General features: G+C 34.5%; 1 protein-coding gene and 1 non-coding gene across 2 annotated transcripts; one reads left to right on the top strand and one right to left on the bottom strand.

Annotated features, from left to right (window-relative positions):
• Positions 1–206: 206 nt before the first annotated feature.
• Smp_046790 (putative glucose transport protein) lies at positions 207–17142 on the top strand. The gene is made up of 11 exons (XM_018796025.1): positions 207–222; positions 1447–1574; positions 1616–1773; positions 1805–1929; positions 1962–2132; positions 2165–2272; positions 2314–2501; positions 3765–4059; positions 6320–6447; positions 13410–13605; positions 16386–17142. The coding sequence occupies exons 2-11, from the start codon at positions 1476–1478 to the stop codon at positions 16394–16396; spliced, it is 1479 nt and encodes a 492-aa protein (XP_018650279.1). The 5' UTR covers positions 207–222; positions 1447–1475; the 3' UTR covers positions 16397–17142.
• Smp_tRNA_01833_Pseudo_CAA.1.1 lies at positions 10769–10840 on the bottom strand. Its single transcript has one exon. It is a non-coding gene (tRNA).
• Positions 17143–17912: the final 770 nt, after the last annotated feature.

Raw genomic sequence — 17912 nt, 5'->3', positions numbered from 1 at the left:
GATGTTAAACACAACTATCTCATGAACAAAGACTTAAGGTACTAAATTCATTCCAGATTATGTTAACCCTTATTCTAGCAAAATGTTAGTTATGTTACATATCGGCAGTTCCGTAGCTGTAGGTCGTATACGAATGAACCAATAGAGTCAGACAAAGTCTGACAAACTATTCAAACCGACCAATCACACTGTTCAGAGTCCCTATCTTCGCGTTATGATGTGGTGTGTTTGATTTATCAAACCGTTTAGTGCTGTTGATGTACTACATGATGTACAAACATATACTTCTGTATATCTGAAAAAAGAAATGTTACTAATGGCATAACTATTTGTTTTTAAATTCTGGGCCGAGTTGTTTCGGCCCTAGTTGCGTACTCTAGCCCTCAGTAAACATATGTAAACTTGTATGTAGGACTTCATACTATATGTTCATCATTATAGTTGTACGTAGTAGTAAATTTCTTATATTATAATGTATTCGGTACGTTTTAACTGAAGCTATAAGCCATTGGACCGCAAATGTGTTTGCTTTTGGAACAGTCTTCGAATTCAAAAACTATTAACAGTTGTTCACATTCCGGAACTTTAATCCTATTTAGAACTTCCTGGTCAACACCTACAATTTCCAGTCGGCACACCTACGATATTACTTTTGGAGGTTCTGAGGTCCGTTAATATACATATTCACGAATGATCAATCCATCGAGTTCTTTGGAATAAACATATTCAGATCTGTGCGGTAGGGATAGAAGGCCTATGTTGTTCCTTTCCTAGTATGCTTCTGCGAGTGTCTAGTCTTCTCTTGAATAAGTCAATTAGAGGTGCGGACACTACTGCTTCCAGCAACAGGTCCCAAGAATTGATGACTCGGTGTGAAAGCTTGTATTCCACTGGTATTTTGTTCGTTCTTGGCTTTTCTACTCATCTTCTATGTCCTCTCAAATGTCCCGATCTAGTGGGAAGAATAAGATGATTACATGATCACTCCTCTCTAGAGGTGGGGAGAAAGTTATTTTTCTGACATTACCATGTGTGAAGATTAGATCCAAGAGAGACAAGCAGCTTCGTAAGTCATATCTGGTGTTATCTCTAATGTGCTCAAATAAAGCTAGGGAAAACGTGGTTTCTAACAATTTTCCATCAAATGATGTTACTGATGACCCTACTTCTAAGTTTCCCCACTTAAAATGTTTCAATCAAATCATCAACAAACTATTGCTTACTTAGAACTAGTGAAAACAAATATCTTACATGTGCCATTTGTTGTGAGGATCTGTTTCACCCTTTTTTAATAACTATGATATTACGCCAAAGCATGGAATCATCAGATTTCCACTTACGTCTATAGTATTCCCAGTCCCATACGGAATTTACGCTTTATCGTTTTACCTCTGATTGGATCACAGTTACCTACAACTTTTCACCAGTTTGTTAATCGCTTTTCAGCTTTATATATTTTGAGTAAAACACAATCAATGAGACAACTGAAGTTCTTCTTGCCATATTGTATCATAACTTTGGGGAGTTCGTTTCCTTTTGGATATCACACTGGAGTGATAAATGCACCTGCTGATGTAAGTTACTGACTGATAATAAACAAAGAAACTGTATTCAGCTGATTAAAAGCTTCATAAATACTACTCTAGCTGCTAGGTCAGTCACATGTGATGAACGTTTCATCGACTTGTTATGGTCACTCTGTGTTACGTCCTTCCTTCTTGGGGGGTTTTTTGGAGGCTTGATTGGTGGCGTTTTGGCTAACAAGTTGGGCCGGTAAGTTGTCTTTATTCTAGTTTACTGTCAGAAAAAAATCACTATTCCTGCTGTCTATCCCAACAGTAATTGGATCACTCCTAATGATGTTTTCGAAAATGGCACAATCTTTCGAAATGATTATTATTGGGAGATTTACAATTGGGATCGCTTGTGGTAATTCTATCATTTATGAAATATCTCAAAAGGTGCTCATACGGTCGTTGGGCCTATGTTTCTGTCGGAAATAGCTCCAGTTAATTTCCGCGGAGCTGCGGGAACTTTCAATCAGTTTGTGATTGTTTCCGCTATATTGTTGTCACAAGTACTTAGTCTGCCTGAAGTGATGGGGACAACGGAATTATGGCCATATCTACTTGGTATGATAGTAAAAATGCTCATATTTTGAAAGCTTTATGTACCGTTTCCAGCGTCATACATATTCTACTCCTGTTCACTTGTCCTGAAAGTCCTACTTACTTATACATTATTAAAGGTGATCGTCGAAGGTCAGAAAATGGTAATGTATCATATATTTTATAATTCACTTTACATATATAGCATTAGTTTACCTTCGAGGGCAAGATTGTGATGTACATGCTGAATTAGAACTACTAAAATTGGAGACGGAACAGTCATCTACACACAAATCAAATGTTTGTGACCTACTGCGTATTCCATACTTGCGGTGGGGACTGATTGTAGCTTTGGTACCACATATTGGCCAACAGTTTTCCGGTATAAATGGAGTGGGTAACTTTGATTTCGAAATGTCGCTTTTCCCAACAACCCATATATCCCCTGAGTTATTTGTTGTCATATCCACTAGCTTTATCATAACAAGAAAATAATTCAAAGATTATCCGTTGTTGCTTTTTGGTAATTTTCTAAATTTTACTAACCTCTTTCACTTCTGTGCAGTTACGAAAAGTACCTAGGACCATTATATTTTGGTTCTACCTTTTATCAATGTTTATGTGCTTAAATAATGGTAATAGCAATAATAGTAATAATAATAATTGATGCTTTATAGCATAGTGGTATAGTCTAAATTCCTAATCTTTAGATGAAAACATCAACTCCAACCTTTTGACTGTTTCCAGTCAGTAAAAATCTGCTAGTTTTCTAATCTTTAAGTATGTTGAAAGAGAGCTGAGGACTAGCCAAACCGAAACGTCACGTCAGTCCATGGAGGCTTTAACTGTTGGACTAGGCCATACAATGAGATTCTGACCCTCAAGCCGAAATCTTCATGATGATCATGATCAATTATTGCAGACCTTAGTGAATAAATGGCTCAAACTCGTTTGCATTGCTGTAGGTATACTAATTATTTATCTTTTCCTAGATTTTGAGCTTCAGTATTATATCGTACTTTTTTTCCTCGATTTTATTTATTTTCTAAGCATGTTCTCCTTGATCTTTTTCACAGTCTTAAACATGACTATTATTTCGATTCCTCGTTAATTTCATTTTGGTGTGCTGAATTGGTATAGCAGTTTAGGCTAATAAACCTTTGTACCAGGTCCCAAGTTGTTTTGACTGATCAAATTTCAAATTGCACCCACTGTTATCCCTGAATATTTATGTTCAACAAAGAAATAAGTGGATAGATTTTATATTGTATCACATTTGAAATACTCATTTCTTACATTGACTTTACAAATTGTTTAATAAAAATGATATATTTTTCTTTCTGTTACTAAGGTTCAGACATATAACTGTTAGTCAGCTATACATGTTAGTTTTAGAACTTAAAACTTACGGTAATTTAGAAATTATGTTCAGTTATTAAAAAGTGGACAAATGCTATTCAGTTAAGCTTATTCAAAATCTAATTATTAGTCAATGTAAATAAAGCCCATAAAAATCAATGTATTGGGATGTAGTTTCCGATCTATTTTTGTCGTATAATGAATGTTCATCTGTCCTCTTGGCTTTCTTCTTTTCGTCGAGTTATATCACGTGTTTTATTCACAGCACTGCTGAAATGTTATTATTTCTTATTTTAGATTCTTTACTACTTTGTAAGTTTATTCATATCGAATGGGTTAACAAAACAAGTTGCAAGCTATGCAAATCTTGGAACTGGAGTTACAATTCTAATCGGTGCATTCGCATCCATATTTGTTATCGATCGGAAAGGCAGACGTCCTTTATTAATGTTTGGAACATCAGTTTGCCTTTTTAGCCTCTTACTATTCACCTTAACTTTGATTATTAAACAAGTGACTGAAATCAATAAACTTACAATTCTATCTATTGTACTGACGTATACGTTTTTATTTGGATTTTCAGTGAGTTTAGGTAAGTCAGTAGGCAGATATTTTGATTTCTTCATAATTTTCCCATCTATGGTGACAGTAGGATTACTGTGTATACTACTGTTGAAGAAGCAACTTTTCAATTATTGTATTACTTAACGTTGAAGCAGATGGTATTTATGTTGAAATTGAGCGTACATTTTACGTATTTGCACAATTTTCTTTACTTTATTTATCAATTACTAGTAAAGCAAATACATTTTAAGTAAGTTGAGGTAATCGGTAGGAAACTGTGGCCTAGTTTTTGCGCTAGTTAGCAAGGTGTAACTGTAATCTTGAGGGTACTGATGCTTCTTATGGAGTTCAAACCCCCGTCACTCAGATCCACAGTCTAATATGCTGTTGCTGAAATTTTTGAGTGGTGACCCACATGCAATAGGACTACAATATTTTCACTTATGCTTCGCTAAGTAATAGCCAATATCATGCTTGTTTAGTTCTTGGTAGACTAGTATTTGCCATAAGTAAAAGTAGTTGATAATAACAGTTCGCGAATTGAACTACTCAATATTACATTGAATGATGTTCAGGCATCTCAGAATAAATAGCTACATCAATTTGCCTCATTTTTTTACACAGTATTAATTTTTCGAAATTTGGTAGCAAATTTGATAACCGTAAAACATGATAAAAATGCTATCAGGATTTAAACCCTATTTTTAAACTGCTACATTGTTTTTCATATAATGTTACAGTTTATTATTGAAATATTCTCTTGATTTCTGGATGGCCACTAAATTTTTTCTAGAAAGTCTCTAAACAGATGCTGATGTCATTCAACCTTTCAATTTCCTTCCCTTTTGATAACATCGGAAGTAACTATTGTCTAAACCTGTAGTCTTCGTACATTGTTGTATTTTTCAGTCTTCATAACTACAGCCAGCGATCATCTGGAATCAATTTGATATGCTTGGATCGGTATAATTCAGCTAAAAGTCCCCTGAACTATAGACTCCTAAGCGTAAGAGTACATGAAGTTGTTTCGTAGAGACGGTAGCTTTTGTCATACTCAAATTATTTTGGGCATAGATTTCCCAGGAGTAGTCGCTGAAACTAAGTTTTTGAATCCATTTACATAAAACACTAGAGTAGCCCATAAGTACATCGATCTATACTTAAAAACAGGATGGATGTTTATCGCTATCTTTTTGTGTCACAGCAAAACACAACTCCGATTCAGTTGAAAGGAATGTTGCTGTCTCAACACTTACAGTTCAATAAAAACTGAGTGCCCAATCTGTAAAATGAGGAATACTGCTTGTGCAGAACCAAATTACTTTGCATTTAAGGTCAGTTGAGCGACCAAACTCGAGTCTTGTGTAAGTACATCACAAACACAGAATTCATCCATGATATTATTAAGCCCCTGAAGACTTCTTTCATCCATTCTACAGCGTAGACCTTGAGAGTTTCGTTGTGCATTGACTAGCTTAGTTTCAGGAGATTAAAATACCGATTTAGTAGGCTTACATTGTTATTGCTAAATGAATATGCAAATGTTGAATTAAGTGTATGAAAATTCGTTGGTAATAATAAGAGATGATGATGAAGAAAACGAATAGTGTTCAAAACAGATTGTCGTTGTACTGAAAGTTTGCATAGAGAATCAATACTCTCTAAATACTGGTATCATAGAACTATCTATACTCCTAAGGAGACTAAAGGAGAAAATGTATTGGCCAGTGACGAGAGACGATAACAATCGAGACTCGATCATTTTATTTGTGCAAGCATTTGACAAATTCTTATTATTCTCTATGAAAAATTAATACTGACATTCGCAATTCATTACACAATGTGAAATTGTCAGCTTTCTGTATGTTTTCAGTTGACAGAATAAAGAAGCAATGTTGTTAAGAATCTTGTGGGCCGAATCGTAAAATCTTGTTGTTTCCACTTATCAGTAAAGTTCGTTTTCATTATTGACTCAAATTCAAACTAGATGTAGGAGGACATATATTAATGAGTTGTACATATGTTCTCCTGGTGGGCGGCCTTTGCTCCTCCACGAAAAGTAACAAGCGTAAGTAAGCAAGTAAACATATATCCCCACTGTTATAAAATTGTACTAGTTATGAAACTTAGTTTCATACATACTTTTGATTTTATAGTTAAACTATTATCTTTTACCGATTGATAATGTTTAAAAACACTTAACAATATTTTAAATAAAGTTAACTTTAAAAACTATTATCCCTTTTGAATTTATTCAAAGATTCTTTCGAAAAAAAACTTTATTTTAGGTTCTATCCCATGGTTTTTGGTTTCTGAATTGTTTACGCAAGAAAATCGTGATGCTGCTGTCTCTATTGCTGCAGCAACTAACTGGTTATGCAATGCAATTGTAGCGTTAATATTCCCTCAGTTAGTTGTAAGTTGAATCAGTCTAATTTATGTTGTTATTTATGAGTAATTATAGCACTTTGTAGACGTAATCTTTTTCTATGTTCATCAGTTGTAGATTTTTTTTCATTATTTCAATTTTATTCATTGTTTGCTTAAAGCATAAAAGTAGTATTATATAAGTGTAAAGTAATGTACCACATAAAGTAAAGGCCCCCAAATGCCCTGGTACGGCCGAGAGTGGGGAGAGTCCGCTCTCCCTCTCGAAATGCTCATTGCGATATAAAAAGTACATATTCTTTAGAATATTATTTATATATGAACAGTCCACCTTCTCGTGACGGGGGTGTTGTTTACGAAATTGAGAGGACGAAAAGCGAATGTCCGGCGCTTTAACCGGGTCGGTGGACATGGAAAGTTCACCTAGGGGAGTTGGAAAACCCTGATTCCAAATCAATGGTGCACATGGGCTCCAGGATCCTGAAGGAACAAATGGCGTATGAACCAATTATTTAATCACCGGCTACCATGGGACTGCATCTCCTCATGATGCTCCACTGCCTTGTGGAATAGACCTTCAGGTCAAAGGCTCCGGGTGTGACCTCCTAAGGAAACCACCTGCTTCGATCTGGGCACCTTGGCAGTATCACAGCCCTCACACAAATCAAATGAGATTTGTGAGGCGCATATTTATCTGGTGCTTCCTTGTACCAATATTTGTGTTTAAATAAATAAACAAAATCCTACATCATGGATTTACAAACAGAATAAGGTTTGAAATAAGAATTGATAAAAATTATCAGATAGACAGTTGTGATTTCATAACCACACTGGGTATGTAAATAAAGTTAACTGAAAACTTGTAGCATTATAAGTCTTTTTCAAAGTACATTAAAATGTTATGTTCAACGGTTGTCCAATCCCGATACTATCATGCACTTTCTCCATATGGGAACCTAACCTGGTAGTTGTGTGAAAAGGCTAAGAATGAATGAGAAGTTGTATTGGGAAACCAAGTGAAAATGCACACAAACTTGATCATATATGAGTATGGGGTTGTGCGGATCATTGAGTTTCATTGAGATCATGAACCAATCAATGTTAGATCACTATTGGAAACCTGGATGCAGCAGCATGTTCGTCCTAGTATAAGAACACATTGCAAGTATGTTGAAATATATATATATATATATATATATATATATATATATATATATATATATCAATGTCATTTATTATTTATTTGGACACATAAATATTGGAACCAAGGGGCACCAGATATATATGTGCCACACAAGTTACTTGATTTGTGTGTGGGCCGTGATACTGCCAAGGTGCCCAGATCGAAGCAGGTGGTTTCCTTAGGAGGTCACACCCGGAGCCTTCGACCTAAAGGTCTGACCCACAGGGCAGTGGAGCATCATGAGGAGATGCAGTCCCATGGTAGCCGGTGATTAAATAATTGGTTCATACGCCATTTGTTCCTTCAGGATCCTGGAGCCCATGTGCACCATTGATTTGGAATCAGGGTTTTCCAACTCCCCTAGGTGAACTTTCCATGTCCACCGACCCGGTTAAAGCGCCGGACATTCGCTTTTCGTCCTCTCAATTTCGTAAACAACACCCCCGTCACGAGAAGGCAGTGAGTAGAACTTCCCTGGCAGAGGCTATATATTCGCGTGGCCATGTGAGAGCATTTCGAGAGGGAGAGCGGACTCTCCCCACTCTCGGCCGTACCAGGGCATTTAGGGGCCTATATCAATGTGTGCTTACACACATTGATATATGTGGTTTATAAGAACTTTCGTCGAAATTCGAACTAATAGTTGCATAATATTTAGGTGTTGAGTTAATGAAAGACATTGAAAGTAGAAACTATAATTGTAAAAGTTTCAGAGGTTGAAGTCAAAATAACTCGGATGTTCCGCCCACCAGTCTGGTCTCAGCTTCAGGGAAATAATCATACTTAAAAATTAACAAATAACCTTGACGAATATTCGTATAAATATGTAGTTCAAAAATTCTACAGTCAGCGTTATTAAGATGGTTGAACGATATGTTTAGTATACAATTAATTTGTGAACCATCTTTCTGGGTTCAATAACTTTAATATATGCTTCGACACGCATATCTCCTACTTTCATAAATCATGTTTTATAGCCATAAAGTAGGATACAGACAACTGCTGGGCAGTATACTTATCTTTCGGTTAGCTTATAGACACTCCCTACCCCACAATTAACTCAATTTGTCAAACGCAAACGGGGATTTCTGAATTTGTTATAAGATTTCGCCAGACACCAACCCATTAGGACTGATGAGACTCCCAAGATAAGTGGAATGACTGACACACTAAACTACTTCACTCCCAATCATTAGTTCAAATGTTAAAAAGATCAATTCTGAAGAATCGTTTTGCATTTAGAAAGAGAAAAAACCTTCCCAAATGTGCTTGCATTGTTGTTTTTGTTGATCAGAATACTTTTGGCTTTTTAATGTCATAATCCTTATCTAAACTTGTGACATAATTCTTATTCAAACAACGGACTAGTTTTAGTTCTCGTCTTGTACAATTTTACTGTTATGATTAGAATTTAAATATATCTTATCAAAGAGAAAATTCATATCGATCCATTGATCTAGACTGATAACCTATCGCTCAATCAGATTTTGCTAAACGCTAGAACTTTGTCTATCGTGCTATTGCGTTCTATTATTTCGTTTAGTCCGGTTGTAACAGTTTTGCAATTAATAGTAAAGTTCAGTCGATGTTACTTACTGGAGCCTGTATAACAACTGATTATTTTTTTGCGTACTTTTAAATTATCATAACTTTTTTCTGGATATTTGATGACCAATTGGGCTAACTTCCGTACTATTGTTCGTTGTGAAAATAGTTCTACGCAATTGGTTCACATGTCCTTACACTGTATGACCTACTTATAGAGAGATTTTGATTTTCGTGAAATTAACAGCATTCAAATTCATCAGCCAAGTTTTAGTAAAGTTTGTTATTCCCAAGGATTGGTTTACTTCTTCGGAAATATGTTAGATCACAGATTCAAAACCTTGCTTTTCACTTAAGAAAGTTTGGATGACCTGGTACAACTTTTAGCCTCTACAATAGAGATGTGCTTAACGTCTCATTTGCGTATTGAGTCTCATTTTTCTATTTACCCGTAGAGGCAGTTAATTAAGAAGTTTTGATAGGTGGTCACTATATTAAAGAAAGCTAAGATAAATTCTAACTAGTTAGATGACGTCGATTAACAGCGATCATGAAATAATGTTTCATTGTTACAAACCTAACGAGGTTGCCTCTGTATGTCAATTTACTTTATGCTTATTATAGATGGTTTCAGTGAGTTGAAAGCATCAAACTAGTTTAAATAACTGTTTTGTGTTTAGTTTTCAGCGCTCATTCGATTATTGCCTTATGAAATTTAGGTAACAACTGAATTAGTTAGTGTTTGTATAGTATATTTAGCTTTCTGGTTCATATTTATCGAATAATATGCCTAATTAATAAATTCACACATCCAAGTGATACTTTTTACACTAGGTACCACTGTCAGACCTTACGAAAATCGTCTAAACAATGCTTTTTTTAACTTTTCACTAAAACATTGGATTACAAACATAGGAAATCACACTATGAAATATCAAGTTTTTGCTACAGATGAACATCAGTTAAAGAACCACTGAAAACCAACAGCTATTTGCTTCTAATTCCAAACTTTTCAACTATCTGTAACTACAACACAACACAATAATATAACCAGAACCCTATCACAAACCGATTAAAGTTGGAAATGCGGACCACTGGATTCAGAGATGTTTAAAAGTATCACACTCTCTGAAAGACCAGCATGTCCCAGGTTCTAGCTCATGTAAAATCGTTAATATACACTGCTAATGAATTACAAACTTTCACAAAGCAGTATCTCAGTATCCTGTAGTTCTCAGTAGTCCTTTAAGTATTAATATTAAATAAGTATGTGCAACTTATTAGTTACCTGATAATTAATCTGGGTTAGAAATTAAGGTTACAAACTGATCAATATTGCTACACTTCACTCTGTTTTATGGAATAATGTTAAAAGTTCCTGTGAAAATTTCTTCATTGCTTCAATGAATTTAGTAAGCCTTTCATTAAAGTATACTTCTTAATTACAAGACCAAATTTTAACATTAATTTTTTTTTATGGAAGGGGTTTTGTGGAGATTTAGTATTTATTATAGTTGAAAGCGTGAGTCAATTGAAGCTAGACCACCATGGAAAACCTGGAAACACTGGACGGCCGTTTCGTCCTATTATGGGACTCCTCAGCAGTGCGCATCCACGAACCCGCTCTCGCGAGATTCGAACCCAGGACCTGCCAGTCTTGAGCCGAAGCCCTTAACCGATAGACCACTGAGCTGGCATCCAACGGTGTTAATGTCTAACTTCAACTGATCCACGAAGTTGAGCAACCATTCACCGATTGTCTTCAGTGAGTTCCTATCTCACAACAGACGTGGTTTTGAACTCCACTGGTCACTGCTTCTCACTAGAGCTCCTAGATATACTTCTCGAAGTCACTAGTGAGCATATGATTATATTAATTATAGAAGGGGTTTTGTGGAGATTTAGTATTTATTATAGTTGAAAGCGTGAGTCAATTGACTCACGCTTTCAATTATAATTAATTTTTTTCTTAAAAACGACTGTGAAGTTCACTTTTTTTATTAACTTGGATTGGTACTCTTTGCTATGGAAAATTTAATTTTGTATTGAAAACTCTCAAGGCCTTATTAAATATTTCTTGGCTTATTATTATTATTATTATTGTCGTCCAACATAACACGCAACTAATATTACATTGTTATGTAACAGAATAACCTTTATTCCTAATTAAATTATGAAAAAAGAATCCTGTAAACAAAAAAAACGGTATTGCCATCAACAATGACGGGGAAAATATGATCAGAATTCAGTAGTTAATTTAATATTTTTTCAGCATATTTCTGCTGTTTTGTTTTAATTAATGATATTGATCAACTGTCTTATAGTTCAAAGTATCTATACATACCTTTTTTATATCTTCTCAAAACAACAAAGAACACACACATATAATAAGAGTAAAGGTAGCTAACATTGTAAATTTCATTATTCATTCACAAACACTTTAATTATCACCTGTTAATATAATGTAATGATTTTTTCATTTAGACAAATAAATAAGTTTAGAGTTTTGTGCAGATTGCAGACTTTTCTTAGTTTTTAGATCATAAACTAATCTTTGCTAGACTACCAGAAAATACTAGACAACTATTTCATCCTAGTATGGGACTCAGCGGTGCGCATGCATGACCCTATGCTGATAATAATAACTCACTTTAAGATACAACTCCTAGAGTTCTAGTGGGAAACCGTAACCAGTGGAGTTTAATCATTACGGGTGTGAGACAGTTATCTACCATAAGCAATACAGGATAATCGCTCAATATCGCTAATTGGTTGAAGCTAAATATGTAATGCGTTAGATGCAAGACTGAAGCTTCTGAGTTTGGTTCCTTGTGGTGAAGTTGTGGATGCATACTTTCGAGGAGTTCCATACTAGGACGAACCATCTGTCCACTGCTTCCTGGTTTTCACTGGTGGTCTAGCAAATATTAGTTCATGATTTAAAACCATGAAACAAATAGGTGTTAGAACTAATATAGCTATTGAGAAATTAAATAATAATATTATTATTTGCTATCAGGTGTTATTTTCCTAACTTTGTTCATAAGCATAATGATATCAATATAATATTATGAATATATATATATATATATATATATATATATATATATATATCATGTTGACTACTAATAATTAAAAAATAAGGTACACAAAATAGTCCAATAGTATGTGCGTCTAGATAGTTGTGTTGAATGTTGGTACTATAGAGTGATTGATTTATGCATAGCAAAACACCATAAGAGCTTATATCAATCTAGGCAACCTTTGTGGTGACTAAGATGATAGCTTGATCATAAATAATTGAATTTATAACGTGTCGTTACCAGTGATTTTGTACTAGGCTTGAAAATATTAGTCTGTTCGAAATAAGGATGTTTAGTAATTCTCTGTGTTCCATGATCATTCCCTCTAAATGGTCGCTTATTTTAAGCAGTAACTTTGTATTACTCTTACCGATGGCCGGTGAAGTCTATTGAGTCATAATGGAGATGGTAACTTACTATATGTTACCATCTTGAACAGATCAATAAAACACAAAGAATTGAAAATGACAATATTAAAAGACTAAAATAATAAAAGGTAAGTAAACCAGTATTCAATATTTGTAAGATGACCAAGAACTAATCCACCGAGGTCACAACCACAAATTATGGTAGTATGATCGACTCCAAACTGATAAACCTTATCTCTCTTTACAAGGATCATGTCGACATTTTATGACTTAGTAAATTAACGTCATATTTTGATTCGACTTGTTCATTTTTTTCAATCTGTTTTTATGAAAGCCACTATAATACATCGAAGGATGTTGATTGGTTATATTTCCAACAACTTCAGTCGATGATGGCTGACACCTTTGTTAAGTGATTTGCCACTTTTTATCCCTAGTACCTAGTGCCTAATATTACTCCAAATTGTCCACTTGTTTGTTCTGTAGCACATAAAAAATAGATCAAATGCCAGTAAATCATCACCTTCAGTGACAATTAATTGAACTTGTGTTATGATAGATTAGAGATTTTATATACTAAACACTCTTATGATGCTGATACAAACTGTGGTAATCTGGACTAACCCACATATGCTCCAGATCCTACGTTTATTTGTATTTTTGTATTTGCTAATTTATTTGAAAATGGGATTATGTATTGATTTATATTTTAATATGTCCGGTCTTTTGTTTATGAAATAAAAACTGAGTAGCTTTTCAATGTTTTGGTCTTATCTATTCAATTTCTTATGTTTTCCTTTTTTCTACACAGATCTATATTGGTATTTATGCTTTTATACCGTTTATATGTGCATTGTTAGTTGTATTAATATTTGTCGGATTGTATCTACCCGAAACGAAAGGAAAAACGCCGGCTTCCATCGAAGATTACTTTATGCGTGTTTGTGGTTTTCGTGGGACAGAAGCACATGAAAATCCAACATTTACAGATATAATAGATGATACAAGTAAGTCTATTTAAGCACAATTGTCATCAGTTGTCAGAAAGGCTTGAGTCTTGTTTTTGTACTAGTTATCGCACGTCAATAAAGAGTATTCACTATATTAGGAAAACTTGCACTCCTTATAGTATTCAAACCCACATTTTCTAATGTCACAATAAGTGACGACATTTGAGTAAATATTTCAGTCATTTAAAAGGCTAGTCACAGTGTGAATAAGACATTGATTACAGTTTGAACTATCCAACATCGGGATACGGTACATACAATGTCATATCACATAGGCCAGTGACCACATTGTAACCAATAAAGTCAATCAAATTCGACCAACATTAAAAACTAAACAACATAACATAAAGAGTTACTCATTGATCATTTAGTGTAAATCTTAATTTTCTGTCCAATAGAGTTCGGTGTTATCTTTATATCTTTTCCAATGTATATAATATTATGAAGCCAATTGGTTTTCTAAACTGATTATCATTGAAGTCATAAGTGTGATTAATTTTTAAACGGCTCCAGAAGCACTGAAATCATGTTTCATTAGAATATGAAATTTACATGGTGAATTCAGTACAGAGTTGTGGCAATTGTTGAATTCCATTGAAATCATGAACCACCATTGAAATCTGGATGCACTGAATGACCATTTTGTCCTACTGTGGAACTCCTAAGCAGTGCGCATCCACGACCCCTCACATAGAACTCGAACTCAAGACCTTCGATCTCGCTTGCAAACGCCTAAACTCTTGACCACTGACATGACATCAGAGCTCTTGGAGTTTTCGTAAATAGAAATGATTAGATTATTTTAAGAACATTCTAATGTTTCGTTTTACCTAAGAATGACACTATATCAGTGAAGATTAGTTTCATTCAACAATCTTCGCTTTCCGGCAAAATTCACATTGTTCTAGAAATTCTCATTGATAGCCATAATTTAGTATGTTTACTATTTTTCAAAGTACGTTTATTCAAAATACTTTTATTCTGTTATTCTTTTGAAAAATATGTATATTCTAAGAGATAGAGCAACCGTATATGATCAATTTAATCGCGTGTTTATTTTCTAATGTAATTAATAATTATTCTTTAGCGATGATATATCCTAAATAATGGAAAGCTTAATATTCTGATCTTATTTCATCTGATGCTTTCAATATCTTTTCGTTTGACCTACACTAATTATGCATCTAGCCTACTAAAAATCTAATCCAATTTTCATGCAAATCTCATTGTCTCTACCTACTGAGGGTAAATATTATAACATGGCTCCAAAAGATCATGTTATCGTTATTATTTATGTAAAACATATTACCTTTACGCATCGAATTGCACCGATACTATGAACCTTGTTTCTTTTATCTGTCCTTCTCACTTATTGGTTGCATATCGTACCAGATTATTACGCGTATTTCATGGTCAATGGTCAAAACACTTTGTGTCACTAGTTCAAAGTTTACCTTTTTTTCATGATTTGGACAGTCAAATATCAAACAAATCAACATTTCTTTCTCTGATCTAATCAACAATCTCAAATGTTTTTTTCTGTTTTAAAAATATATCATGATAACACAGTTAACGGTCATAGGTTATTTTTTTTATCCAAACATCACAAATTTTATGGTTCATATTACAAACTGATCTTAATTAACCACATAAAACCAAGAAGCACTGAACAGTTGTTTTGTTCGTGTATGTGAATCCTCGAAAGTGAGCATTCACGACCCTGCCAAATATTGAACTTAAGATCTTATCCTTTAGACAACTGATCCAGCATCCAGTAGTTTCATTCGACCAATTCACGATATTGTGGGAACATTTTCCATCGTCATTGATGAGTAACTGTCTCCCAAATACCCTGGTACGGCTGAGAGTGGGGAGGACCCACCCTCTCTCTAGAAATGCTCCCACACGGCCACGCGTATACAGTCACTGCCAGCAAAGTCCTACTCATTGCCTTCTCGCGGCGAGGATGTTGTTTACGAAATTGAGATGACGAAAAGCGAATGTCCAGCACTTTAACCGGGTTGGTAGATATTGAGGATCCCCTCAGGGGAGTTGGAAGACCCTGATTCCAAACCAACGGTCACATGGGCTCGTGTCCTAAGGAAACGAATGAAGTATGAACCAATGGTTGGTCACAGGCTATCATGGGACTGCACCTCCTTACGTTGCTCCACTGCCTTGTGGATTAGAGCTTTAGGTCGAAGGCTCCGGGTGTGGCTTTCTAAGAAAACCACCTGCTTCGGTTTGGGCACCTGGGCACTATCACAGCCCTCACACAAATCGAATGAGATTTGTGTGGCGCATATGTATTTGGTGCTTCTTTGTACCAATATTTATATGTTTAGACAAAACAACAACAATTTTCAGCTTAATGTACAAATATGCCTTCGGGATGTTATTATTATCGTTAATCTATTCATTTATTTATATCTCAACCATTTTTTTGTGATTTTCAACCATTGATTCACAAGTTCCTACTCTGTGTTCTTCATTCTACTTCAGTTTAAGACAATTACATAGTATCCTTACTCAGCTAGTTCTCATCCAAATCATGTGATCAAAAGCTCTGGCTACATGGGAATTGTATTTGGTTATCGTGTACAGTCGTATTCCCTTGTTTTTATCAATGTCTTCAATAGATAATCATAAATTAAAGTGTATAATTATTGGATTTAAATATCACTACTTTACTGTTATTGATTAAGATCTCATAGTTTTTTCAGTAAAGTATTTATCGATTCGTTCAATTCTTGTGTTTTTTTTCGGTATTTTTTCAGCACAATATTAGCTTAGCAACAGTCGCACTGGTAACTCAATTCATAATTCACATTGACAGGAATATATATATACATATGCACCAAATTAATCATTACTCATACCGAGTACTATCACTATTATTACTATTACCATTATTAATTTTATTATATACCACTACCTTTTTGTCTTACCTACATATTTCCATACTTTCTATATATACATATATGCACAAGATTATCAAATGTTTCAACATTGTTCTATTTTGTTTTATTTCCCATATAAATTATGTCAGTATATGTGAATATTCTTTTATTTTGAATTTTTCCCTAATTTCATTGATTCACTGTAATATCTTGTTGTTGTCGTCGTCGTCGTCATCTATCCAGTTATTATTTTCTACTCAGGGTTTATCTTATTATTTAAAACCATTACATCATATCTATTTCAATTGTATTCATTGATTTTCTTGTTTGAATCTTGATCGTTTTTTTTCTTTGGTGTCTTTTCTGTTCCATCTCTCTAATATCTAGAATTTTTTTCCTGGATTTTGTTTTAATAGATTATATAATATTACATGGAAACGATACATCAAAACGGTACTTATTTTTTTTATCTTCTTTTGTCTTAATATTCAACATACAACAAGTGTATTAATAATAATTCTGATTTCCTTTCTGTGAATTACTGATAACAGCTGATAACTGTTTTTTTCAGGCGCTCGTGTTTCATTCTCTTATTTTCATTGAAATAAAACACTTTTTCCACCGAAAAAACCCAAAAGTCTGTTGTATTTTTTTTAGAATTCAAAGTTGTCAATATTAGGCTTTTTTCATATATTTAGTGAGGTTAGACACAGGGTATTAAGGAATGATGGTAAATCAGTTGATGAGGTTGTAAATCTTCATTGACTGAGATGGTTGGGCCACGTGTTACGTATGCCTGAACACCGATTACCACGACGCGCTATGCTGACTAGTATTGGAGATGGTTGGAAGAGAGTTAGGGGTGGCCAAACTAAAACGTGGCATCAGAGCTTGAATTCACTAACTTCTAGTCTAAGCCATATTGGTAGATGCAGACTACTTCGTTGGGGTCCACGCGACTATCGTAACCAATGGTTTGAGACTCTAGGTGACATGGCTCAGAATCGATCACAATGTCGCAGATGCATACACTCTTTATCTTCCCTTAAACCTTAAGATTAGAATTGCTTCATATCTATCTTCCTGCACCATATCTTTGTATACAACCTTTCTTTTATATATTAACACCACTAAATTAACTACTTCTATGAATCCGGTGTTGATCTTGTTGTGCTAACGAGGTATGGATGTAGTGAACAAAAAACGGGTTGGGGACAATCGAAGGTATGTAAGCAAAAATTACAGACTATCTCACTAAATTCTGATAACCATACAATGAACAGTTAATTTGCAAATTAGCAACCAATTGTCTCAGTCTTCACTATCCCTTCTGTAAATATTAGTTCCTCTTCTCTAATTCCATTGTTCATGCATTTCCCCACCAATTGCGCTTCATTTCAGTTC

The sequence above is a fragment of the Schistosoma mansoni genome, chromosome 2, assembly GCF_000237925.1.
Source record: "Schistosoma mansoni strain Puerto Rico chromosome 2, complete genome".
Classification (NCBI taxonomy): domain Eukaryota; kingdom Metazoa; phylum Platyhelminthes; class Trematoda; order Strigeidida; family Schistosomatidae; genus Schistosoma; species Schistosoma mansoni.
This window is presented reverse-complemented; position numbering and strand designations above follow the sequence as displayed.

Bases quoted from the DNA above. Each gene is read 5' to 3' on its own strand.
- Smp_046790 (XM_018796025.1), top strand. From the start codon at position 1,476: ATGAGACAACTGAAGTTCTTCTTGCCATATTGTATCATAACTTTGGGG. The intron at 1,575-1,615 runs GTAAGTTACTGA...AACTGTATTCAG, and splicing joins TGATAAATGCACCTGCTGAT to CTGATTAAAAGCTTCATAAA. The intron at 4,060-6,319 runs GTAAGTCAGTAG...ACTTTATTTTAG, and splicing joins TGGATTTTCAGTGAGTTTAG to GTTCTATCCCATGGTTTTTG.